At 36.0% G+C, this 26,248-nt stretch overlaps 1 protein-coding gene across 1 annotated transcript in view; it reads left to right on the top strand.

Annotated features, from left to right (window-relative positions):
* Nucleotides 1-26,248, top strand: part of BAZ1A (bromodomain adjacent to zinc finger domain, 1A) — a 65,790-nt gene that overhangs the window by 24,675 nt on the left and 14,867 nt on the right. The window contains exons 6-22 of the mRNA XM_009887010.1: nucleotides 3,061-3,162; nucleotides 3,946-4,033; nucleotides 5,901-6,071; nucleotides 6,681-6,765; nucleotides 8,607-8,773; nucleotides 9,430-9,525; nucleotides 11,424-11,562; nucleotides 12,006-12,152; nucleotides 14,515-14,610; nucleotides 14,739-14,963; nucleotides 15,623-15,788; nucleotides 16,061-16,174; nucleotides 17,397-17,521; nucleotides 19,130-19,738; nucleotides 22,585-22,748; nucleotides 22,934-23,088; nucleotides 25,481-25,629. Coding sequence (XP_009885312.1) covers nucleotides 3,061-3,162; nucleotides 3,946-4,033; nucleotides 5,901-6,071; nucleotides 6,681-6,765; nucleotides 8,607-8,773; nucleotides 9,430-9,525; nucleotides 11,424-11,562; nucleotides 12,006-12,152; nucleotides 14,515-14,610; nucleotides 14,739-14,963; nucleotides 15,623-15,788; nucleotides 16,061-16,174; nucleotides 17,397-17,521; nucleotides 19,130-19,738; nucleotides 22,585-22,748; nucleotides 22,934-23,088; nucleotides 25,481-25,629 — 2,798 coding nt within the window. The remainder of the gene's footprint in view (nucleotides 1-3,060; nucleotides 3,163-3,945; nucleotides 4,034-5,900; nucleotides 6,072-6,680; nucleotides 6,766-8,606; nucleotides 8,774-9,429; nucleotides 9,526-11,423; nucleotides 11,563-12,005; nucleotides 12,153-14,514; nucleotides 14,611-14,738; nucleotides 14,964-15,622; nucleotides 15,789-16,060; nucleotides 16,175-17,396; nucleotides 17,522-19,129; nucleotides 19,739-22,584; nucleotides 22,749-22,933; nucleotides 23,089-25,480; nucleotides 25,630-26,248) is intronic.

The raw sequence follows: 26,248 nt of genomic DNA, 5'->3' as shown, positions 1-26,248 counted from the left end.
CCACCTTCAGCCTAGTTTTCTGTCTCTATTTGGAGAAGAAATATGAACAGGATATTTCAAGAAGTGTGGTCATAACTTGTCATTAAAGCTCTACAATGTCTTCAGTAGAAAAAAATCTTTCCTCACCTTTAATTCTTATCTTTCCTTTCTTCCTCTCTCATCCCTCCATCCCCTGATGGTAGGTCTTGGTCCACTTTGTATTGTACGGAAAGACTAAAGTACTAGATCAAAGACAGATTAAAATCTTCATCAAAAGGTTCAAAGTCAGGATTTTGTTGCAAAGTCCTGTTGTCTTGTCCCTAAAGGAGTATAACCAGCATGCCTTTGTCAGTCTTCAGGTTGCTGTATTTCCACGTTGGAGTTCAGTCGGATTCCAGAAAACACTTGCAGTTCCAAATGGGCAGTTGTAATCGCTCAGTATGAAGCAGCTGGCAGCAGCAACCTTCAACGGTGTGCAGACGCCAGCTTTTCTATCAGTATCAATATGCTGACAGGATACCTCTGTAAGGCTTGCAGTGGAGCATAAGGAAACCATAAATTATTGTGTTATTTAGCAAGCATTCTTCAAGGGAGCTTTTCCAATTCCCAAACTTAGCCAAAGAGAAGAAGAAAAGGCACTGCCTCTTTTTTTGGAAGAGGAGGACAGCATTGATTTTTAGATCCTCTAACCCTCTGTGCAATTTTTCTAGTTCTCTTACTACTGCAAGATGCAAGTAGCTCCAGCAAGACTCAGACCAAATAATATAGATAGTCATGTCCTGGACAAGGTAACTCAGAAAGACAAGGCTTCAGAAGTTTCTTGGTAAAGCTCCCTTAAGACCATGCTGTCTGAATATAATACAGCAGGACCGTAAGCAGAAATTTATATCCAGGTCATGTGGTCACCATGCCAAAGTAATTGAAGGGCTGATGAGATTCTTATCTGTTGGTGCTTCAGAATGGCCTTGTTCAAAAAAGGCAAGACTCTGCCAGGTGCTAGGCACCTTTACTTGAGTGCAGGAGAAATGAGTATAATATGGGTGAGTCAGTTCCAGTTTTCGCGTACTAACTTATGAGATATTCTGTTATTCTTTCCTCTGGATCTGGAGGTCTGTCAGAGCTGTCCTGTGAAAACTTGCTGTAAGGGATCGCTGCTGCAAAATGGGCCTAACCTTTGCTAACTCTTAGGTGTTCTATATAATGCTTTATAAAGTAAAATATAACAAAAATAATAGACTTTTATGCCAAGTGACCAGATAATTTATGTAATTCTATGTGTACTGAATGATCTTTTTCATCCTCTTCTGCACTAAGCAAAATTTTGACTTTAAGTTTGGATTTATGGAGGAGGATTTCAGGAATATGTTAACTTCTTAGGATAATCCTTGGAAACTCGGAAGCTAAGCAGAAAAAACTTAGTGTGTCTGGCAATTATGTTGGGGCTATTATATATGATCGACTAATGGTGAGAGAAGGATTTACTCAAACTGAAAAGTAAAGGTTGACAATACAAGAGTTAACCATTTGATTATTCTTTGGGCCCTGCTTTTGATTACAGACAGCATCGGAGTTGAGAATCTATTCAAAATGTCTAAATAAGTTAATACACTTTTGGTATGACATTGGCACTCTGATGCCTTTTATTTTGTATCTGAACATTATCTGTTTGGGTCTTTCTTTAGCTTGTTACACTAAAGGACCGAAAACACAGTTCTGTATGGTGAGGGAACAAATTTGTATTTGATACTATCCAGAATTTATGTATTTATTATTAGGCATCTGAATGTTGCATTTCTTTGGACTTCTATTTCACAGAGATAGTGGGGAAAAAATAAGAATTGGAGCAAATATCATATTCAACAGCCTTGCAAAGTACAATTCGCTATATCTTGTGTGTATTCCTCATAGGGGTAAAGAATAGTAAGTGGTATATTGATTAATTTTGTTTTGTCAGACTCCACCATCAAGCATTTTGTAAATGCCAGAAGGACTGACAATGATGATGAAATGCATAGCTGTAAAACTCCTAGTTCATCCATGTAACTTCTTTGTCTTCCGTTACTTACGAAATAAGATGATGGTTGAATTCTTCCTGATAAAGCAATACGACTTCTGATTACAAATTACCACCCTAGGGGAAGTTAGTTCTGTTGTTTAATAGCAAAACGCAACATTATTTAAAGAAAATCTCAGTAGTTTAACTCTGTTCATGAAATTTGTCCATAAATACACCACACTATTTAAAATATATTGTCTACGGCAAAACCCCTCCCTTTGATTTTTTAAAGGAGTGAATCGTGTTTTGGTAGCACACCAGACCTATATGATTGTCCTTCTAGGAAGGGGAGTAAGAAAACAGTTACTGTTATGTTAAAACTGAAGAAATATTTTCCATGGGGGAAAATAATCTAGTTCTTTGTAGCCGATAGCTGTAAAAGGGAAGTACACTTTGGGAGGAAAAAAAACATGTGACTCAATAAGCTTTTATTTTAAAGTGTAGTTGCATTGCCTTATGATTCTTGTTATTTTCAGAATGTTGTTGGTGAGGGTGTTTTTTCTAAATAGATATTTCAGAAAAATATTCTACCTATTTTTTTTTTTTATTCACTTTGAGATGTGATCTGTAGCTCTCTGGCTACTATTTTTATTAATTTTCTTTAACTCTATCTTTTGGTCTCCTTCCTCATCATCTCTTTCTCCTTTTTCCTGCCTTTCTGTTACCATCACTAGTACTGGGAGTAAGGAGATGATTTTCTGAGGGACAGGGATGTATCATTACTTGTCTCCCTCTTTGTTCTCCCTTCCCTTCTCATCTCCCATCTCCCTGCTAAGAAAACCAACATCCCCGATCCCTTTTCCTGTTCCTTACAGGAACTGGCCTTGATGCAAATCTAAATTAGTGGCAGAAAAGTTGGCAGAAGTGAATAGGTCCTCTTTGGTACCAGTGGAATACAGCCTGTATTATTTACAGCTGGGTATTTTCAAGAGGTCCATTGTGTATGCATATAAATATATTAAACGTGCACAATATAAGACTGATGTTTCATGATTGTGCTTAAATATTTTTTTAATTTTTTTTAGGGAGAAGAAAGCCATAATTGATCCTTCTTTGTTCAAATACAAAGTCCAACCTATTAAAAAAGAACTATATGAAACTGTTATTGTTAAAGCATCTCAACTAAGGTAAAAATTAATATATGGAAGTTAAAAATGTACTTTATAACTGTGTGAGTTGTGTAAGTCACTGTAAGATGGTTTTGATATAAAATGGCATTTTAAAATAGTATGTTAGAACTATTAATTAGATGCACTGGAACAAAATACAGTGTTTCACAGGCTTTCTGTAGCAAGGGTTCCAAGTTTTACTAGTATTAACACAGATACCAACTCCTTACAAGTCTCTGCTTTCGTTGGCACATTGCTTCTGATACCTGCGCCTGCTGCTGGGTCTGATTGAGTAGGTGAAAAAAAGTTGGAGAATCCTATTCTGTAATATTGATGAACTATTGGCACTGTGAGCTCTCTCTGTGTGGTAGCATTACTGGTTTGGCAATCAGACTGTTTTACTGCTTTAAAATAAAAAGCTGCTAAGAGGGGATTTTAAAAGCTACTGTGATAGAAAGGAATGTTTAGAGGATCTAGCAGGGATGAATAGGCTGTGGAGTTTGTCTGTGTGTGTATAAAAGAGGACATACCATGATCGTCAAAACAAAAATTACAGATGCATAAATCAACTATTTAAGTATTGCATGTGTTTTGTTTTGTTCATAAGGGAATTTTTAATTGCATTGGGCTTGCAGAGAATGGCTGCTAGCTACAATAGTAAGGGTGTAATCTATAATTAAGAAAATGAGAAAAAGGTCAATCATACGATCTGTTACAAGTGTTCACGCACGTATTGTCAGCTGTATTTAAACAATAATTAAAGGTGTTAGTTGATAATGTTACCTTTCTTTCCTAATACAGCCGGAGGAAACATCTCTTTTCTCGTGATAGACTTAAACTTTTTCTGAAACAACACTGTGAACCACATGATGGAGTCATTAAAACTAAGGTAAATAAGAAGGAATAATTAGTGGGATAAAATACTGACTCTACTCAGTCTTTTTTTCTCTTCTCTACTAGCTGCTTAGAAGTTGTTTGGTTTTTTTTTAAAGTACATCAAGTTTAGCTTTTTGCAAGTATAATATATTGAGTTGGTATTTGACTTCTCCAAAATAAAAGGATGAATACTGCAACTTTTTCTGTAATAACAGTTTTTTTTGTTAACTTTTGCTTGTAAAAAAAAAAAAAAAGTAATTTTTCTGTACATGAAGCAGAATTTAATTCTCTCATTTCTTCTTTAGCTACTAGTTTAGAAAAGTCCCCAGAATAAAGATGGGAGCTTTTACCTAGAAAAATGTTATTTATTAAAACATAATATATTTTTGCTTAGTCTAACACGAGTTGTTTTCATTCTTCAAGGTATGCAGCTGGTATTTCTAAGTCAAATAAAAATTAACTATTTCTGTTTAGTACAGTAAGCTAATATTATTCTGTTGTAATGCTTTTAGCTGGAAAATATTTTATTGTACATTTAATTCAGTCTCCAATATTTCTCTCTCACTGAAGAACCAAAGAATTAAGGTAGCTGGAATGGGGTTTTGACAACGCCTTAGCTGTTGAAGATGTTAAGATGCATATTTTTTGTCATCTTATGTGGAGATACTTAGTATAAGTTCAGACTAAAGTTCACATGTTAGTCTGCACAGGATGACTGAGAATTTCTGTTTCCTTGTGCTCAAGGAATCAAGCGTCTTTTCCCACATTTACCAAGTAGGCAGCAATTTCCCTTGCCTTCCTTGCTGTGCCACAGGAGATCCTGGACTCTTGCACTGTGTATTGGAGCCCTGACCCTGAAATCCTTATCATCTTCATCTTGTTTTTAGAAAGTAGCGTGTTTGTTTATTACCTTCTGTATTTTGTGTGTGTGTTTAAGAGGAATCTTCATACAGCTGTGTAACTGCTCATTCTGCGCAGGAAAGCTCTTGAGAGTCATCAATTAATGTCTTGCCTCTGAAAGTTGTGGAAAATAACAGAGGCAACTAATTTCTAAATAAGTTTGTAACTTCAAAGTCTGTCTCTTATAAGGAAATGGAAATAGAAGAAAATAGAGCTGAAAGGGATAAACCACCCCCTTCCTTGGGCTTGTTAGCAATCATGTTGTCCTTTATGTGATACAGTGTGCTGGGTCTAGTGATCTATTAGCAATGCTTTCTGGTGCCTCAGGAAAATTGTTATATTCTGTGTATGTGTGCATTTGTCATCTTCTCTTTGTTTGGGCTTTTTGTGGAGTGTCTCCTTGTTCCCTTGCTGATTACCTTGCACTTCAGCAGTTATATGAAAATGTCCTATTTGGAGGCTCTCCTTTGTATTCTCATCTGTATCACTTGATAAGGGCAGACTTCCTGAAGTCAACACTTCGAGAAAGCAGACTTGAAAGGAAACTTTGACAATTCAAAATGAGAAAAGTCATAAATTTTTCTCCTCCAGAAATGTTTAAGTATGTTAGAGAAGTATGTGATTCTTCAGTAAAGTAATTTTCCGGCTTTCTCTGGCAAAAGTAATTCTCAACACATTTCAGTAACTTGCTAGGAAGACTGCCAGCTGTGTTTGCTAAAAGGCATGGAAAGAAATAAAATCTTACCAAATGAGGCCAAATTCTATTTTCAAATACGTGCTGCTTACATTATTATCCGCTTGATGGATTAACTCTACAGTTACACTATTTCAGAGTTTTATTTCTTATCCTAAAGCAACCAGTTGTGAATCTAGTTACTTTTATTGTCTTTTTTTGTGAATTAATGATTCATTGATTAGGTTATGTTTATGAAAAGGTAAGAATTTCACAATGAGTATCTGTTTTCATCTTTCTTACTAAGGCAACATCAATTGCAAAATATAATCTAGCAGAACAAAATTTCTCCTACTTCTTTCCTGATGACCCACCCACATTTATCTTCAGTCCTGCAAGCAGACGACGAGGGAGACCTCCAAAGAGGGCATCTAATAGTCTTGTAAGTAATGTTTTTAATCCAGATGAAGACACATCAGTGTAGTCTAAGTTTTTCCATTTTCTCTCAACTTTCAGAACAGTTGGAATGCAAGGTTGACGATGTGCATTTTTTCTTTGAGGATGAATTGGGATGCATAACATAATTGCTATTAAAGTAGATTGCTTTATAGTTAAGCTGGTAAAAAGGACCATACTTGATATATTATCTTCTTATTTTTATCTTTCTTATTTTTGTGATTCCACCAAGAAACTAGCTTTTCAGTGTGTTATGAAGGCACGTAGAGAATGTGTCCCTTCTGGGAATGATAAATAAATAATTTCCTAAAAACTTTTTAACTTGTACTCTTATATGTCACTTGCTCTCAGATACAATTGTCACTTGCCTGTATTTAAACACAGAGAAACTTAGTGTTCTAAACTACTTTATTTAAAAAGAAAGCTGGAAGAAAATGCTTTGGATTCCCCAGCCCCTGCCAACTATTAGGCAGGCTTTCTGAGTACTTAGTATGTTTGTGGGAAACTCTTACAGCCTGTTTTTATTCTTGTTTTAGAGAACTGTTGAAAAATTCGGAATATCTGTTGCCGGTCATTTCACTGTAGATATTATGTTCTTTTTTTTCCACTCCCCCTCGAAATTCTCTATCAGGAGGGAAACACCCAAGGAAACAAAAGTAAAGTGGCAAAGGAAAAGACAAGGTTTCAGAAGCAAAAAGAAGATATGCAGGCCATGGGTAAGTTGAGGTTTAGTCCTATGACTAGTAGAACCAGTTTTTGCAGGTCTGAGAGCAGGCCATAATTAGAGTATTTTGGGGGTTGTACCTTTCAAAGGGAAAATGTAGTAAGAGTACACTGCTGCAGCACTGTTGCACAGTGTTCCTTTCAGTGGTTAGAATAGTTGTTTCCTGAAGTATTTGTTTATGTGCCGGAAATGACAGCATAGAACAAGGTAGTTACTGGTCAAAATCATAGCTGCTTCCTTTCTTGTGTGGTGTGAACTGCAGCTTCTAGAAGGGTGGTTAAGATGCATTCTAGCATAATTTTTATCTTTGTGCTATCCTATTGCACCCCAAAACTCAATGCCCTTGAAACATACAGTTTCAAACAACGAAAGAGCAATCAGCCTTGAAATAAGTTGCATAACATGGAGATCCAAATGTATTCTTTGTATTTTCTGCCACCTCACTAGAAAGCTGTCACAGCATGTTAATATTCAGACTTTGTAAATGCTTTCTGCTCTTTGTTGAGGACACAAGAAGATGATGAATGCATCAAAAAAGTAACAACAATTAAAATGTTGTGGTGTTGCACTTGTTCTGTGTGTTCATTTTTGGCCCAATGTTTGCCCATCTTTATCAACTTTTTTAAAAGATGCAGTTCTTTAATTTGAAACCAGCAACACCTTATGCGCGTTGTTTGAAAAGTATGATCCCATCCATAAAATAAGCTTAAAAGGACACTTTCAAATATACTACATGAATGTAATTGAATATTAATCTAAATGTTTTACCTGTAAATAATGTTTAATTGGAATGGCAATTACTGGCATTCATAAAGAGCTGCTGTAGTACTTTACTGACGATGTGAAAAGGTAGTAAAATACCAAGTACGTTGGTATTCAGCCTTCTCACTATGTAGAAGACTATGGAGGATCAGCTTCACTGCTTTTGTTTGCTGGGTGAGAGCCATTGCTGGTATGTGTAGTAGCTATCTGTAAAAGCTATCTAGCCCATTTTCAGAATTTTATAGGAAAATGTAATCAAAATCTTTTTTTTGAGTGGCATCCACTTGGTAATAGAAGTAAGGATCTTTTTTCATTTTCTTCATTTGTGATTCTAGCTTTCTTGTTTATTCAATTAAAATGGTAGGCCCCCTGACCCCCTTTTATTTGTTAGCCTGTGTGTGGGTTGACAGATATTGTCTGTCCACAGAAAGTGGAAATTTGTATCCTGCTGTTCTTCTGCAGACAACTACAAAGAAATCTGAATCTCCTCAGGCAAATAACATGTATTACCAATTAAAGTTCAGCTTAAGCTGTATAACAGAAGTAAAACTTGCACAAAACCCACTGAAATACTAAGTAGGTTTCAAATGTATTTCAGTAATTGTGATAATTAAATATTTAAAGATCACTTATTTAAGTTTTTACTATCACAAATATTTCATGGTTATGTGCCACACCTAGATGTGACATTCTTTTATTAAGCAGTCATTACTAAATATGCTGCTATAATGATATGCAGTTGGAATCCGTTCTCATCTTTATATCACTTGATAGAAACCAATAAACAAGTAATACACTTCTGTATACTCATAAAACCAGAGAAATTTGACTTTATTACAGTGATGACAACATTGTAAAACATGTATAATACTTAAGCTTAAAATTCCGATTCTCTAAAGAACTTTAAAGTGATTGAATTTCTGGTTGGCATAGAAACAATTCAGTCTTCATAACAATATCTTTTTCATATGGTAATTATAAAAAGATCAGTCTATTTAGCACAGTTAAATAAAATTAACATTTTATAAAAGAAAAAATAACTTTGGTTTGTTTGGTTTTTTTCCTTTATAGCTTTTGAAAAAGCTAAATTAAAAAGAGAGAAGGCAAATGCTATAGAAGCTAAGAAAAAGGAGAAAGAAGATAAGGAAAAAAAGAGAGAAGAGTTAAAGAAGATTGTGGAAGAAGAGAGAATGAAAAAGAAAGAAGAGAAAGAGAGACTCAAAATAGAAAAGGAAAAAGTAATGCTTTTGCAATATATGTCTTACATAGGAACAGTGTAATGTCCTTCTAGTTTACTTGTTTTGTAGTTGCTATCTGCTTTAAGTTATTTTCCATTGTGTATTTCTGAATTCATAGAAATGCACTTTAGAAGAATAGGTAGTTACAAGAGCCAATAATGCATGATTTGATTTGATGGTTGTCTTATACTTAAATGTTAGAGACACTGTACTGGATGGAAATTACTAAGTAACTTTCTGTCACTTTGAATATGAAGAAATTATTTATTCCACTCTATTTTACCACAGCCACACCCACTATCTATTTTGACGGTCTTTTTTTGTGGCAACTTTCATAAATACTCTTACTTTTAGATATTTTTTTCCTCATCCACTGCCATTTAAAAAACAAACAAACCCCCCCCAAACAAAAAAAAACAACAAAACCACATGTTTAATCCAACAAGATATCACCACGTTTACTTCTAACATTTTTGCCAAGATCTTCGTATCCAAAATAAATATTATTAGATTATTTCTTTCTAGTTAAAAATGTTTTAGTTTTATTTTTCAGTGTGGTTGAAATAATAAGTGGTGCAATGCTAGAAACTATAATAAGGTGATATTTTATATACAATTGACCATATTTTATATACAATTGTGACACACTTTTTCAGGAAAGAGAGAAGCTGCGTGAAGAAAAAAGAAAATATGTTGAATACCTGAAACAGTGGAGTAAGCCTAGAGAAGATATGGAGTGTGATGATCTTAAGGTATGATTAAATTTGGAATAGCTCAAGCTTGTGCTTTACAGGGTCCCCAAGCTAGATTCCCTAATGCAGAGGCAGATCTAGATCTGATCTGAATGCTAGGGGTTGCGAATCGCCCCTAGTCATGTCATACTTCCCAGTGGTGATGCTAGTAGGATCGTCTGCGTCTGCATTTTCACGCTTGAGCAAAACTTTACAGGCTGTTCTCAGTTTTAACGTGGAATAGGTGTATTTTTAAAGTGCTGATCTTACTGAGTGGAGGGTATTGAGTATGCCTGACTCTTCTGCTAAACGCACAACATGAGCTCACCTAGAATAAACCTGTGGTACTCAAAAGATTTGAGTAATGAAGAAACCAAATTTTTGGCTGCAAAGGTAGAAAGGACATTAACTTATTCCCTATGGCGTTCGTTTGATTTTTAAACTCCAGCACTGTCCTTGCTTAACAGATGTCTTTCTGGATGATCCTGGAAACCTCTAGAAAGGGACAAGAATTTGCCTTACATTCTTGTTCTAAACAAGAATGTAGTGTGTCTGTACATAACGGAAGATTGCCTAGTGCTATAAATTTATCTACACTTTATTATGATAAAATTTGGCAGGGGATAGTGAAAGGAGGCAAAACTGTCAGAAACACAAGGATGGGATTTATTTGAGATACACAGGGAAACATGACAAGTGCAGAGGACAAGTAGGAATAGAGGAAAGTGTTAAATGAATTGAAAAGGTAGCAGTGGCTGGGACGAGTATGAGAATTGAATGTATATGTAAGGAGAGCTGTATAGGCCCTTGAAGATGAGTGAAAACTCTTAGCTGTGTATAGAAAGCGAGAAGAAACTGAAGAAAGGCAGGAGCATTGTCAAAACGAGAGGAAGCAGTGCAAAACAGTGCTGCTGTGTTTCAACTGGAAAAGAAACAGGGAGGGGTGGGAAAGTAGTATCATAACAACAGTGAAAACTGTCAAGCGTATGAATAAAGATCAGTTTAGGTGAGGAAGCAAGAAGAAGGATCCACCCATAGAGTGCTTTAAAAAAAAAAAAAAAAATCCTTTCTCCAGAAACGTGTGAAATACCTAACTGTGTTCTTCTGAAAGCATAGTATTTGGCATTCTTTTCGTTAATGTTTGTGAACCACCTTTGTGTAAAGGAGCCATCCTTCTGGAAATTGTTTGATCCTGTCTGCTAAGAAACATTAAGTGAAGACAAATCTTGAAAACTTACATCAAGATACTAATTTGAAAGTCAAACTCAGTGTTAAATGCTGTCATCTGTGATTTGGAAATGGTGTCTCTGTTAAGTGGTCTTGTTACATGGTTGTATCAGCTCCCTTTAAAATGTCTTCAGCCATCATAACTGCCTTACCAATGAAAAAACCCAAATACCAGAACACTCAGTCATTACACATGATCTTGCATATCCTAGTATTAGATGGGCGTGTTTTTATGTGAATGTGTTGGGTTTTTATTTGCTTGTCTTCGCAAGCAGTAACAAGTAACTTTTTAAAAATACGGGTTTTTTTGCTTGCCTGGACAGTTCCAGCAAACTTCAGTTCAAAAGTCTTGGCAAGTAATACAGGTTTAAAGGAAGAATCTTGACAGACAGTGTTCTTAACTTCTAGTGGATTTGATTTCCTTTAAACAAAGATACAAAATCTTCATGAACATGAATAAATTTTTATCTCAAAAGATCTACATCCAAGTTGCAAACTTTTTGGGTTTTGAAGTTAGTACTACCACAGATGTTGCTGTGGTAGTTGGTTATGTGTTTTGCAGAACTATTGTCAATAAAATATAAAGAAACCCAACAGATACACTCCTTTGAATCATAGGCTGTTTGGTTTTAATCGCTTGTGTACTCTGAAGAAACCAAATACATTATTAAGTTCTCGCATTTGGATTGCAGGAGCTTCCTGTTCCAATGCCAGTGAAGACGAGACTTCCTCCTGAGATCTTTGGTGATGCTCTGATGGTTTTGGAGTTTTTGTATGCTTTTGGGGAACTTTTTGATCTTCAAGATGAATTTCCTGAAGGAGTGACTTTAGGCAAGTTGTCATTTATGTGGCAAGGTGCCCCAATTTTGTGGTGTCCCTTCTCCAACCAGTTTAAGTGCACCCAAGTGCCAGTGCTACAAAATTTTCTGTGCAGCTTTAATATGTCGATGCTTAAAGATGCATATCAATCCGGTTTTCTCTTCACAGTCAACTTCTGCAGTGTTTATAAAATGAAAATTAATTTCAGTGTAGAAGCTGTTAATCTACTTATTAAAATGTCTACTTGTACTTTACTCTTGCAGTTTTATATTAAGAAAATAATGTTGTTTTGTCAACACTTTCTGACAGCATCACCTTAGGAATATTTGCAGTAAACTGTGGAAAAGTAACTTGATTATCATACCTGAAGGAAAAAAAAAATGTTTTCATTCTTCAGTACATAATTGTTTTCCAACTTTGCGGCAAAAGTGACGCTTCTTAAACTTTATTCACAGAAGTTTTAGAGGAAGCTCTTGTAGGAAATGACACTGAAGGCCCACTATGTGAATTGCTGTTTTTCTTCCTGACTGCCATCTTTCAGGCAATGGCCGAAGAGGAAGAGGAAGTGGCCAAAGATCAAATAGCTGATGCTGAGACCAAAGGTCAGATCCTTAATTTTACTGCTGAAAAACTGAAATTCCACTGGAATTAACTTTAAACTGCATGATTTATGGCGTTCCTTTGTTTAACCTTGTCTTATTATGCATGGATATTGTATGTAAATGGACTTGTTTTTTCTCTTTTACCTGAAATTAAAGCTTTAAGTTGGGTGTGGAGGGTGGGGTCTGGGGGGAATAGAGAAAAAGCAAGGTCATTGCTACTACAATCATATCCAGCAAAGCATAATAAGCTTTTAACAGCACGACTTATGTTTTGGAGGTGAGGGAAACTTGTCTTCACCTTCCTCCTCTTCCTTCAGCACTGTTAGATGTTTCTCCTGAGGGTGAGGAGACAAGGCATTTTCCTAAATCTTTTCAAAGATCTTTATCTGTAGCTATAAAAAAAAAAATAATAAATCTGTACCTAGCTAAATTAAAAACTAAAACTCCCCAGCACAACCGTAATGGAGAATTCAATATTCGTTGTCCTTCAAGACTTGGAAGTATGCATCCACAACTCTGAGATACTACCATGTCCCTGTGTTTTTCCAGTAAAGGCTCTCTCAGTCACATTTTCAGAGGCATTTGGTATATGCCAGCCACTGATCAGAAGGAAGTGCAGGCTTTGTTCCAAATTTATGTGGTCCTGTGGTTATGGACTGCGAAATCTGCTGACTAGTTAAAGAAGCTTTGACCCTTCCTGCTAGTTTTTATTTCATTAGAAGTAGATAGGAACATAAGAGCACTCCCTGTTTGAGGTCAGGTGAATTCTGTGGTTCCCCTGTAAGACAGGGGAGGTACAGGAAGGTTCCTTTAATACCTCTGTTAAAGACTATGTGTATTCTCACACTTAAGATTTATATCCAGTCTATAAAATGTCTTTATGCAAAACATGGGCACTATCTTCAGCAATAGAGGCTACTCTTGGAATACAGTTACAGATTTGATACAGTGTTAACAATTCTAGACTCTATTTTAATTACTGTCGAATTTAGCAATTAAACTGTGTTTTTAACTATTGAGAGCATTGCTTGGGCACTGTTAGCAAGGATTCCATTATCAGGTAATCATAGAATAGTTGATTAGACTCTATTATTCATAGGACTGATCAGAAAAAATGTAATGTAACTTTCATATTTTAATCTTACTATATGGAGCTGGCAATAGCAAAAATCTGGTGGTTTGTTTCTAGTTTACCAGAGGTGTGAGCAGGACTCTCTTATCCACTATCTTTTACTTGCCTCGGATCTGTCATTTCTTGTCACTATTGTTTAGACATCTTCTTTCCCGTAAAAGAATTACATGTTGTCAGCTTTGTAATTCTGGCTGACCGAACTAGTAGTAGTCAGCATGTCCGCTCGCTTAAATTCTGTACAGGCAGTGTTTCTGCAATAGAAAACATCATGGGTGTGGGGTTTTGGTGCGTACAGTACATTCTCAAACTGTGTTACACAGATGCAGTGAGAAGGGGAGGTGCAGAGGTTAATTTTGCAATGTTTCTGAAAAAATCAGTCATCATACGAGACTGTTGTGGATTTGTTTTTTGTGTAGTCTTAGTTTGGATTTGTAGCTCTTTTTTGACTTTGACTTTGTAACTGTTTTATGATTTGGAGTTGAATAAAGTGAAATTGTTGAAACAGCATACAACGCTGAAAAAATTCTGCCAACCCTCTGGAGAAACACCTGTAAGTGCTAAGGAAACTTCTGTCTAAGAAACAGGAATTTTGCTGTTTCTCCCTTGCACTGCCCTGCTTTCTTGGTCAGTTTGCTAATGTGTGATGCTTCATATTAAGTGCAGATGCTTGTTTTGGTGAAATACGGTTTCTTTGTAATGCCTTAGTAATTGTATTTGTGCAGAACAGGAAGGCTATATCTCAGTTACAGATTAAAAGTATAGAGTAAATGCTGATAACCAGTATCAAAATGTGTAATTGGTTTTGGATGGTCTTTCCTAAAAGCAAAATGATGATAGGAAATAACAGTTCATTTGAGGGAATGAAATACAGGTGTTCTTGCATTGTTATTTGGTTTTGGTTTCAAGTGTGTTTATGGATTTGTTATTGTTGCCTTTTATGTTGCCATTGTGCATGTTTTGTGCATTGTGGTTGCTTTAACAGCTTATATATAAGGGGAACAGCGTATAGCATGTGGTGCATGTCCTTAGCTTTTAGTCGGATTTTTATTTGCATTTAAAGATGTGTACATTTTAATTTGGATGTTGAATTGAGTTTGAATACATTGATGCTTTTGTAAATATTGGCCCTCTTCTCGCTTTGTGTGCAACTTTTAAAAAACGGCTTGCTTTCCTCCCCTCCACAGTACAAGTTTTAATTTGCACTAGAATAAAGTGTTTATTTCCTTAAAGATTTAACAGAGGCTTTGGATGAAGATGCAGACCCCACAAAATCTGCACTGTCTGCAGTTGCAACTTTGGCAGCTGCATGGCCCCAGTTACATCAGGGTATGTGTGGGTTTCACTTCTTGTTTTGTTACTGTTCTTATTTTGCTCTGTATTTTAAAGCAAATTTTTAATATTTATGTACATTTAAATGTCTATATAGAATAACTGTTCATTCTTCTCAACTGTAGGCTGCAATTTGAAAAACTTGGATCTTGATAGCTGCACTCTTTCTGAGATTCTCAGACTTCACATTCTAGCGTCAGGCGCTGATGTAACATCAGCCAATGCAAAATACCGTTACCAGAAACGAGGAGGGTTTGATGCTACTGATGATGCTTGCATGGAGCTGAGATTAAGTAATCCTGGTCTCTTGAAGAAACTTTCAAGTACCTCAGTGTATGATTTGTTGCCAGGTAATAAAAGACAATAAATGTTAGAGATTATTAGATTGCTCATCAAGTGATCAGTTTTCTAACTGCTTCAGATCAATAATGGTCAACATTTACTGTATCATAGAATAATTTAGGTTAGCAAGGACCTCTGGAAGTCACCTAGACCAACACCCACCCCCTTTGCTCTGGCATCCATAAGCAGGTCCCACCAGATCAGAGATTGCAGAGCGAGGCAATCTCATTACTTTTGAGTCGCTTTTTAAAATCTCACTTAAAAAAACGTTAGTTTTACTTGTAGAAGGGAATTGGTCTGGGAGAAGCACCAGAATGTTTGATTCAGACCCTGCTTTTTATTGCTGTTCTGGTTTGGGTCTTTTGTTTGCTATTTGGAAATGGAGAAAAAAAATAATCTACTGTTCCTTTATCTCCGTTTTGAAGACAGCATTGCATTTTAGTTCTTTTAGCACCACAAGTTAATAAAATAAAAGTAAAGGCTCACATCTCTGAGCAAAGGAGATATTTCAGGAAATGCCTCTTTGCAAGTGTAGCTGGTGCACTACAAATGTTGGACTGTTCACTTCTTCTCAAGTGAGAACCAGTCTTATGTTTGGAGTATGGAAGACTAAGGCTTATTTATTGGTTGTATAATGGAAATACAAACATTGGTCTGAATCTTTTAGGAGAAAAGATGAAGATCCTTCATGCTCTCTGTGGGAAACTTCTGACTCTCGTCTCCACTAGAGATTTCATTGAGGACTCCGTTGATGTGTTACGACAGGCAAAACAGGAATTCAGAGAATTAAAAGCAGAACAGCATCGCAAAGAACGAGAGGCGGCAGCAGCAAGGTAAAACTAGGATATGGAAAGCTAAATTTTATTGCTACAAATCAGATTAATTCCTTGTTTGCAAAAGGTATATGAGAAACAATAGTAGTGTTTGTGTTTTATGCTGGTTTCTTGAAACCTTAGACAGGAGTGAAATTTTATTGTGCTAAGCCTTGTGCTTTCCCACATTACTGTTATTTTTAGATGATGCTGTAGCATAAAAGAAAAAAGATGTGGCCAGATTAGATACTAGATTAATTGCAACTGGTGTTCTGTGTTCTTCTTACTATTAGGATACGTAAGAGGAAAGAAGAAAGGTTGAAAGAACAAGAGTTAAAAATGAAAGAGAAACAAGAAAAGCTGAAGGAAGAGGAGCAAAGAAATCCTGCTGTAGAAGTATCTGTTGGGTATGATACATGGTATTACTGTGATATATATGATATAGCACTTTTCAGTTATGTGGCTGGACCTTACCTATGTAGTTTTCATTTACTTGATCATATAGAAAGATATATTTTAAGTATATAGCCCTTAATGTTGATTTTAGCTTTCTTTTTAGTGTTCTAGAATTGCTTTATGAAAGTGACTGTATTTTTAAAAGCAACTTTTTTTTATACTCATAATTCTACTGAAAGCTTGACAGTTTTACCTACTGACAAGAGAAACTTGCAAAATCTAATTTGTTTTGGGTTTTTTTATTACTTTTTGTCTTGCACTGATTTCGTATCTATGAATATCTTCATAATAGACCATTCTTGTTCACTTTCGAATTTGAGGAATTGGTCTGATCTGAGCTAAATAATACTGACTTCACATAACAGTTTATGAATCGAATTTAATAGCATTTTTTTTAAAATGCTGTGCTATCCCAGGTGATTTCCATAAACCCAAGGTTTTTTGTTCTATTAATAAAACTGTATGGTTTCAGGTGGTAAGATTCATGCACATGCAGCTGTATATGATTCCAGAAAAAAAAAAAAAAAGTGTATGTACAACACTATATCTTTACCTGCTTGAGGAAGGGAGTTAGTTAAATAAATCTGCTTGCAAAAGGTGAGCAATGGGCCAAAGGCAGATTTGTGCTATGTTTTTGAAACTATAATTGAGGAAAAATAATAAAATTAATGTTATCCTGTAATGGTTACATGTAGTTCTACAGGTTTTTAATTATATTTGCTAGATGAGGGGAAAATGTGTAATAAGCATTTTATAGAACGGTATACATTTTGATGAGGAAACATTATTATTTTATTTTTTTTTTTTACTCATGGAAAAAATTCAGGTCAGTAGAACTGCATGAACAAGTTTCCAAAAATGGTCTGATTATAATAATGCTCTTCAGATGAAAGAGTGAATACCAAAGAGCAGGTTTTAGTCTTTGATATGGAACTTTTCATTTACAGTTCAGTGTGTTTCTTCTGGGTTTTAATATATTCTATGACTTAAAGTTTATTTTTAAAAAGCAATATACATCTTTTACTAGCTTAAGTACTTGTGAGAGGAAAATACTGTTTGTGTTGAAGAGGCTATACTCTATTGTTGGTTTTTTTTTTTGTTGTTGTTGTTCCATTCAGCTTTTAATACATGGTTGGTCACTTAGTCACCTTTTGTTTATTTTTATTGTGTCAGGGAGGAGGAACGGGAAGACCTTGATACTAGTACAGAGAGCAAAGAGATTGAACGTAAAGAGCAAGACATGGACACAGTGACAGAGGATGAAGAAGAACTGGGACCAAACAAAAAACGAGGAAGAGGTAACGCTGTAATGTATTTGTCCATTTGTGTACCTGTATGCACACGCATGTGCATGCGTGCACCCAGGAAGTTCTTGGGTTTTACAGTAAGTTTTTATGAAGTATCAATCTTTCCTGTAAATTTTTAAAGGATAAGAAGAAAAACCCACATCCAAACATGATCGTTACGGGCTATGAAGTGCATTGAGCTGGCCTGATGTAGGTCTAGCGGTCAGCTGTATGTTCTTTCACAATTCTGTTTCTTCTTGTCTTCCATACTTGCTGTCTGGATTCCCCTTTTGTCTAAAAGATCCCAGGCTGTTGCCTGACGAAACATTACAGTTCTGAGTAGTGCTCTCATAGGAGTTTCATCTAATAGGCTATGGTGTGGTTTTGATTCTTTTTATTAGGAAGCTGCAAAAACAATAGGTGTTTTAAAAGAAAATGTTCTGTTGAGTGGTTGGGTTTAATTTGCCTCTGTTAACGAAGCAGCATGCCTTTTATACAAGAATGCAACCAGACTCACGCCCAGATTTAATTTCATCAGTAGTGTGCTAGTAGGAGCTGTGGTGCAGTAAATGGCACAGCCTGCTATTTGTAATTAAACATAGGTATCACCAAAGGAGGATGAATTATTGATGGCTTTGGGCTGCTAGCTCATCTCTGTCTTTCTCCTGTGAAGGCTTTGTGTTCGTGTATGTGCTAGTGAAAGTCCTGGATGATGTGGACTTAAGGTCGCAAACTTGTACAGTTCTTAACAGTACCTGGGATAGAAATTCTGAGTCATTCAGCAATACGGTTTTCACGCTTACTGCAGCTTTATGATAGCAAAACAATGAGGTCTTAAACAGAATTTCAAGTTTCTTGGACGCCCGTGTTTGAGACGTTGTGGCTGGAGGGCAAACAAGTCTTATTTCATTCCTACAATTGGAGAAACTGAACGTCACACTGGAAATCAGTAGAAATTGAGTGCTGACAGCATCTTTCACCGTTGCATATGTTAATTACAAGATGTACTTTTCTAGATGACTATCAGGAGCTAATTCTTTGGTAAACTGGAGTATTTTCAGCTGGTACAAGATGAGGGGGAATAATAGTAGTATATATATTTAAAAAATTGGATAAAGTAACGTAATTGAGTTTGCAATAAAAGCTCTTATACAGGGATTCTGGTTTTGCTTGAGGTCCTTGTAAGGGGGGGGGGGTAAGTTGATCTTTTTGAATATGATAAATGAGGTCCAAAACATAGTTTGTATTCAATAATGGAATTCTAGAATTTGACTTTATCATGATAACATACTTTTATAACACACTTTTAAGTTCTTAAAATTTTGGTGCTTGTTTTATGGTGTTAAAAATGACAATGCCAGTAAATGAGACTTGTACTTTCACTTTGCAGAAACTATGCCACTAAAGATGGCTTCCCCTCTCTTGAGGGAAGGGGGTTAATTACTTGAATTTTTCATTAATAAAACTAATGTTGTTTCTTGACTGAGCTGGTGGTCCTTGACAGCGTAAGTTTACATAGTCAGAAAGGGACAGAATCAAAACCTGCCTTTTACTTGACATTTTGGTTAAAGAAAGAATTTATAAGCATGTTGCTATCATTCGTCGTCTTTTAACTTGTAGGAAGGAGAGGGCAAAATGGATATAAAGAATTCACCAGACAAGAAGAGGCCACTTGTGAAAAGAGTGAACCTCTTACTGCTGAAGACGAAGAAGCTTTAAAGCAGGAGCAACAAAAGAAAGAGAAGGAACTGTTAGAAAAGATTCAGAATGCAACAGCCTGCACAAATATCACCCCGTTAGGTCGTGACCGTCTGTATCGACGCTACTGGATTTTCCCTTCTGTACCTGGATTGTTTATTGAAGAGGACTATTCTGGTCTCACAGAAGACATGTTGTTGCCTCGAACCTCTTCCTTTCAGAATAGTGTACAGTCTTGCACAAATGAACCTCAGGTATTCAATAAAACTGGAGAGTCTTTGAAATCCTCTGAATCTACCTCCAATATTGACCAAGATTCACACACCAGTGTTGTCGTAGAGGTGCCAAGGCCAGTATATAAACCAAACCGTTGGTGCTTTTACAATTCTCGGGAACAACTGGACCAACTCCTAGAGGCTCTCAATTCCCGAGGACATAGGGAGAGTGCCTTAAAAGAAACTCTTTTACAAGAGAAAACTAGAATATATGAACAACTAAGCAGTTTTCCTGTGGAAAAATTCCATATTCCAGGTAAATGAAAGGTTCCTGATCTTAACTTGCTTCCACAGCTGTAAATTCTGTATAACATTCTAGAAACCTCTAATTGTCATTTAATTGTAATTCCTAAAAAGTAAGAATTCTTCTTAAGCATTGTTTCACTCCATGGAAAAGAGGTTTGGTTGCATCCTTTTTTTTTTTTTTTTCTTTTTCCTTTTTCCTTTTTGCCTTTTTTTTCTTTCCTAATGGATCTTCGTGGTGTTTTTCTAGTGTTTTTTCCTAAAAAAAACAGTAATTTTTCTGTTATCTCACTGCTTAGTAAAATGGGATTGGCTTGTAAACAAACACCTTTTGGAAGTAATTTGAGCTTTGGGAAAAGATTATGGGGAACTAAAGATTAATATCGGCTAAAGGTAAATCATAGTATAGATCATCTGATGTCCTTATTTCCAGTATGAGGAAAGGAGACACAAGATATGACACTGGAGACAGAAGCATCGCAAAAGGAGGCAATTGCTATTACCTTGATTTGTTGAGTAGGACTTGTTCTTTCATAATATTATAATGCATGAAATTACTCAAAAGCCTTTACTGGCCTAGTGTGAACAAGGGAATGGTAGCATATTGTGGGGTCACACTGAAACCTTTGGGAGGGAAAAAATAGTGTAGCTGTGTTGGTTGTTGTGTGGGTTAATGTCACTGCAGTGGATTCTGTGATTTTATTCTTTTTTTTTTCTTTTTTTTCCTTTTCTTCTTTGGCAGAGGCTTGTTATAGGAGGAGGAGACACCTGCAGAGCAGTATTTGTTTTTATGGGTTTCAAAATGTAGGAGTGTACTTAAAACCATCCTAGACCTATGTTTTTTTCCCTTTTCTCCAAGCCAAGCATTTTGCCATTTATTGGCAAGGTATTAACTCCAATCACGGATAAAATTCTATGTATACAAGCTTGCAGCTGGCTTGTTTGTGGTGTGTTGGTGGGTAAAGGATGTTACCAAAATGAAACTCCCTAGAATAATGTTTAAGAAATTGCATTTTGTTTCAAATTATGCTAAATTACTGTGAGGATTTCAAGTTATCTGTATTGGGGCTAGGGAGATTTATTCACAGCAGAGCTGAGTTCTGTTGTACCGGAGTGTGTATGCCAGGACATGCCTCGAACATGTCAGGTACTATTAAATCCATTACCAGTCTACTGTTTCTTTTGGTGGAAACTAGCACAGCACATTTTCTGTGTCATAATGAAGCTTTATTTGGAGGCCTTACAGCTATGTTTGTGGGGTTTGGTGAGAAAATCTCTATCATTTTCTGATATGTTTGTGTGTGTGGTCCTTATTTTTCTAGTTGCTGCTCCTTTGTCTTGTGTGTTGCTTTCTGCCCTGAAGCAACTTGATTTCCTCAATCTTAGGTTTTTCTTTTCTTTCTGTGTTAGAATTGTAGAATAACATTGATTTTTATTTTTTTTTTAATTTAAAAAAAAAAAAAAAGGCGGCTTTGAACTTCACTTTAAAATTCAAATGCACTGGTCGGTACCAATGCTGCTGCCTCTGCATGACAAGCAGTAGTAAGTGGCCACGTGTAGCTGTACTTTGGGGAGGAGTTTTGCTGCAGTGGACTCTGCTGTCCTATTGCCTTCACTCAAATTAACTTGTAGGACAAGTGAGAACTAATCCATGATTCTCTTGCGCTGTGGACTGCCCTTCTGCCTTTTCCAATTCCCACTCAAAAGAGCATGGAAATAAAATTGACGTGTGCTATTACTGGATTTTATTCCAGTGTCCATTGACTTTTGCCCATCAATTATTTGTAAGCCAATTGCTGCTGTTTCAGTTCTGCTCAAGAGTAAAACGTTTCATTTCTGCTTTTTCTTTTAAACCAAAAAGGACATTTCCCACATCTAGACATCAGAGTATGCTAGTACATATTTTGAGAATATTTGCATAGTTACTTTCAATTACAGGGAATTGTTTCTGCAATTGAGAGCATCTTAAAAATTCGTCCTGTACTTCCTTAACAGCAGCTTTATGGTAATGTTTTATAAAGTAACTCTTAAGTTCTTGCATGATCACTGCACTCATAGGATTTAAGGTAGATCCTGCGAACAGAAACATTTGCCACCTCTGCAGATTTGCAAGCACTAATTTAGGATCTGGGCATACTTTCAGGTCTTTCCTGTGGCTTTTGAGCTTTTGCATGAATTTTCAGTTCTCTTATGAAGAGGTTTTTGCTTGACAGCCCATCGTCAGTTTTTCACTTCTTTTTCGTAAATTAACTAATTTTTTCCCCTTTAATTAGAGGACACAGTCAGTCTAGTATGTGCCTGTGTCTTCTTTACTTTATCTGTTTGTTTAGTTTTAAAGTTAGGTTTTTAAAAGGGATTATATCTTGTTCAGTTAGTTTTTGTGACTTGTCAGTTGCAATACTTGTTTTAAATGTTGATATGACAAGATCCATGCAGGAAGGAAAACTGAGGGGTTCTCCTGTAAAGTAAGGGCCATCGGATATGAAAAATATTAGCAATGTGACTTTATTCTTTTTTTTTTCTCTTGCATTTATAGCAGAGAGTTGTTGATTATCTCCTGCTTTAGAAAGTATCTTAAGAAAAAAGAACGACTATTATATTGACAAGAATTTCTCATCCTGTGTGTTGGAATGAGCAGATGTTAATCTATAGGTCTTTCTTTAAGTGTATATTCCACTTGGCTGGATCGGATGCCTTAGTTGGCATGGAGATGTTGGTACTGAGAACTGTCGCTGCAGCAAGGGAGCTTTGAACCTGGGTGCTTAATTTGTTCTGCCCAGTACTGCTTTTGTTCCCTCCTCCACCGGCTCCTTTATGGAACGAAGTCCACTAACAAGAAGTTACTTGGTATTCTTGCAGACAAACCTCAAAGTGACATCAGACCTCCTGTAGTACGGGGAAGGCTGCAGAATGCCCATGATGGATCTCACGTATCTGCAGAGAAGCAGCTGGAACTGAGACTTAGAGACTTTCTTTTGGACATTGAAGACAGGATCTACCAAGGAACATTGGGGGCTATTAAGGTATTTGTGAACTGCAGAATACTTAGGACCATGGTGGTGCCGTCGAGCCTGTAACTTAAATGAGAGCTCTTGCATGCGATGGGTTTTACCGAAAACATAATTAAATTAAGTGTAGACAGTAATTGGCACTAAAAGTTTGTGGCCTTTGATTCGTTAGAAACCTCAAACTTGTGTGTTTGCTTCAGGTTACAGACAGACAGTCTTGGAGAGCAGCCTTAGAACATGGGCGATATGAGTTTCTGAATGATGAAAACAAAGAAAATGGTATAATTAAAACTGTGAATGAAGAATCTGAAGAAATGGAAACTGATGATCAAGATAAGTTTATTGTGAAAGACAGGTAAGAGCTATGGTTTTAAATAATGGCTCTTCCCTGTGAGTTTTATAGCAGTGCTCTGTGTTTGGGGTTTTTTTAACCTTTAAATTGCTTTTACCCTCAACTTCTTTGGAATGGTATTTGTTAAGATTTGAATCGTAAAATGTGAGATTTTTGCATCGTTTTATATTTCCTATATGACACTTCTATTACCATATAAGACTGACAGCAATTTTTACAGCTACTATTGAGATATTACACTGCTCAAAGTGAACACTAGCTATCAAATAAGGAATACGTGAATTCATTTTAAAATCATTTAAAATGCAGAAAAAAATTAATCTGGCAATTTCTGTTTTGTTTTCCAGAAGAAAAAAACCAAAACCAAACAAACCCAACCACTTTGTGCAAAGAGTAGGAGTGTTTAAAAGGAAAAATGGTAATAGTAACAAATTACTGGTTGAACTGGCCAGTGTAGCTCTTCATGAGTCACATAAGAACCATCAGTGCAACAGGCCATGTTCTGGATTAACCTTTAGTGCTGCAGCAAACTGGAGATATAATCTTACAATTTTGTGAATTATGATCCTTCTGTAGAGCAACCTGCAACACAGTAAAAGAGAGGAAACCTCAAATCATATAGTGCTGCAACTGTAAAAGTGCTTTGTTGTGGGTTTTTTTTTTTGTTTTTTAAACAAATGTTTGAGACAGATGTGGGCTTCTACACTATATCAGTGTTTGTAAATTCAACTATAGAAACTGTGACAACTTACAATATTTAATTCTCAGAAATTACATACTTTTCAGAAATATCTACCTTAATTTACTTAATACATATCGAATTGTATGTCTTGATAGGATGTGAGTGTTGAAATATTGGAGGAACAAAGATTCTTGGAGGCCATCACTGTACTAACATACTGTTTCCTTAGGTATTCTCTGAGGTTTTCTGCAATTAGACTTTTATGAAAGCTGTATTTCTGGGTTGACTCTTGAATGCTGTGTTGGTTGAAGGAATTTAAAGTTCTTTAAGATTCTTCCCTTTTTATTTCAGTTTGATAAATTAGTATTTTAATATAAGACTGTCTTTCAGAACAGAGTTCTCTAGTTGCCTGCAAAATGGATAGGGTCATCCTTCTTTATATTAATGACACAATTTACAGACATTTGCTTCCTGAAAACCACAACGTAGAAATATTCCACTCTCTTAATTAAGAAGCTAAAATTTATGCTTCCAGTTACCTTGGGCACTTGCTCTATTGCCAAGTCTCAATTCAACTGCAGAAGCTTGTTGCTTCTTTTTTTTTTTTTTTTTCCTATTTGATACTGACTCTGTCAAAGTTTCTGAATATAGTCTGCTCTAATAAAGTCTTGCATATTAAAACAGAGACTATGGGATTCTGAAATCATGTGACAGATTGCTTTTGATGCTGGGCTTTTTATCCACCTCAGAGCGAGTGACATCTCATTAAGACCTTGGAGTTTGACTAGTGAAATGTAAATAACTATGCAGCTTTTTTTCTATTTGCTTTCAGGCTCTCAATGTGTGTGACTGCAAAATATAATGAACAGCTTTTAAGTGTGAAAAAAGAACAGGGACAACCAAAAGCATTGCTCATTCACCAGAATAAAGCAGAATCCAGACAGTCTTAATTAGTTATTTTTTTGTTTATAAACCCCAAGTAGAAATTGAATTTTATTTTCCTTAGTGTGAGTTGCTCTCCTATGCTATACTTATGTTTGTGGTTCAGGAAGATTAACCACACTTTGAAATGATTACTTAGTCTTTGGTCAAAGAAAGCTATTTTATTGGAAACCTACCCCCCTGCCTCTTTTTTTTCCTCACTTGACGACATAGTATTTGAGAAAAGTCCTCCAAGGATGAGAATGTATAAGTCAACAATTCAAGACTTATAACCAGAAAGTAATTTTAGAATGTTATTTAGTTTATTTCTTTTCAAAAATCTTACTAACTGTGAGGATATGTGTAGTTGAACTTCTGAAGATGGAAGCATTCTAAAAGGCTGTACCTCACCAGTGGAAAAGTTGTCACTGAAGAATAGTTGGGACAATACTCTTCACAGAAATCTCTCAGAAACTAGTTGATGGATGTTGCATCGAATCTTCTGGAAATCTTAATGGTTGCATTGAAATCTGCCATCCGCAGTTCTTGAATTTTAGATAACACTGTTACCTAAAGATGATTTACCTAGGTTAACTAGACTAATTAAGCAAACTTGAGAACTGGGATAGCTGATCACACCTGTGCAGAATCTGTTCATGTCCATAGTCCATGCGTACAAATGAAGTGAAAATAAAAATCTACTGTGGATACAGACCTGTACAGGTATCTATGGTGTTAAATTCAAAGTATGTTTAAAAAAGAAAAAGATAATTTAATACATTTCTATTCTAGACTTGTCGGGTTAAAAACTGAAGCTCCAAGTGCTGCATCAACAAGTACAAGTACTCCTCAGCCAGTTAATAATGTGGTCCACTACTTGGCATCTGCACTGCTTCAGATAGAACAAGGAATTGAGCGAAGGTTTCTTAAAGCACCTCTTGGTAAGCTTTCAGACTTGAAACTGTCTGTCTCTAGATTTGTGTAAGATTTTGTAGCAAACAAACAAAAGACACCAAACCTACCCCCCCACCCCAAGAAAAAAAACCAAACGCAAACCAAACAAAAAAACCCACCAAGACAACCCACCCCAAACAACCCACTTGCTTCTTTCCTAAGACCTGGATGGTTTAGAGGGATGTGTTGGGGAAAAGAACAACTAACCTATTCCTATGTACCATTGTAAAATTAAAAAACGTTAGATTGTCAGTTTACAAGATCATGAGGAAATATTAATGTTTTTCTTACTATTCTGCATGTCCTGAATTACACGCGTTAATTAAGTAACAGCATATTGTACTCTTAAATACATGTCTATTTAACTTGAATCATTTCAGTGGTCTTGTTCATGTGGCCCTACAATTGTACTGATGCATTGGGAGACAAATTGTACCCTTAGGCAGAAATGAGTGAGCTTTCTGGGGGAATGCTCTGTAATTCAGCATTACTGTTAAGGCCAGTGTATCATGCAACTACACCATGAGTTTCTTCTGTGTGTTTTTAGGTTGTAAAAATGTATGCTCCTTTATACTGTTTCTGTGAAAGCAATATAGGCCAGGTTTA

This window comes from Charadrius vociferus, unplaced genomic scaffold, assembly GCF_000708025.1.
Source record: "Charadrius vociferus isolate BGI_N301 unplaced genomic scaffold, ASM70802v2 scaffold14, whole genome shotgun sequence".
Lineage (NCBI taxonomy): Eukaryota > Metazoa > Chordata > Aves > Charadriiformes > Charadriidae > Charadrius > Charadrius vociferus.
This window is presented reverse-complemented; position numbering and strand designations above follow the sequence as displayed.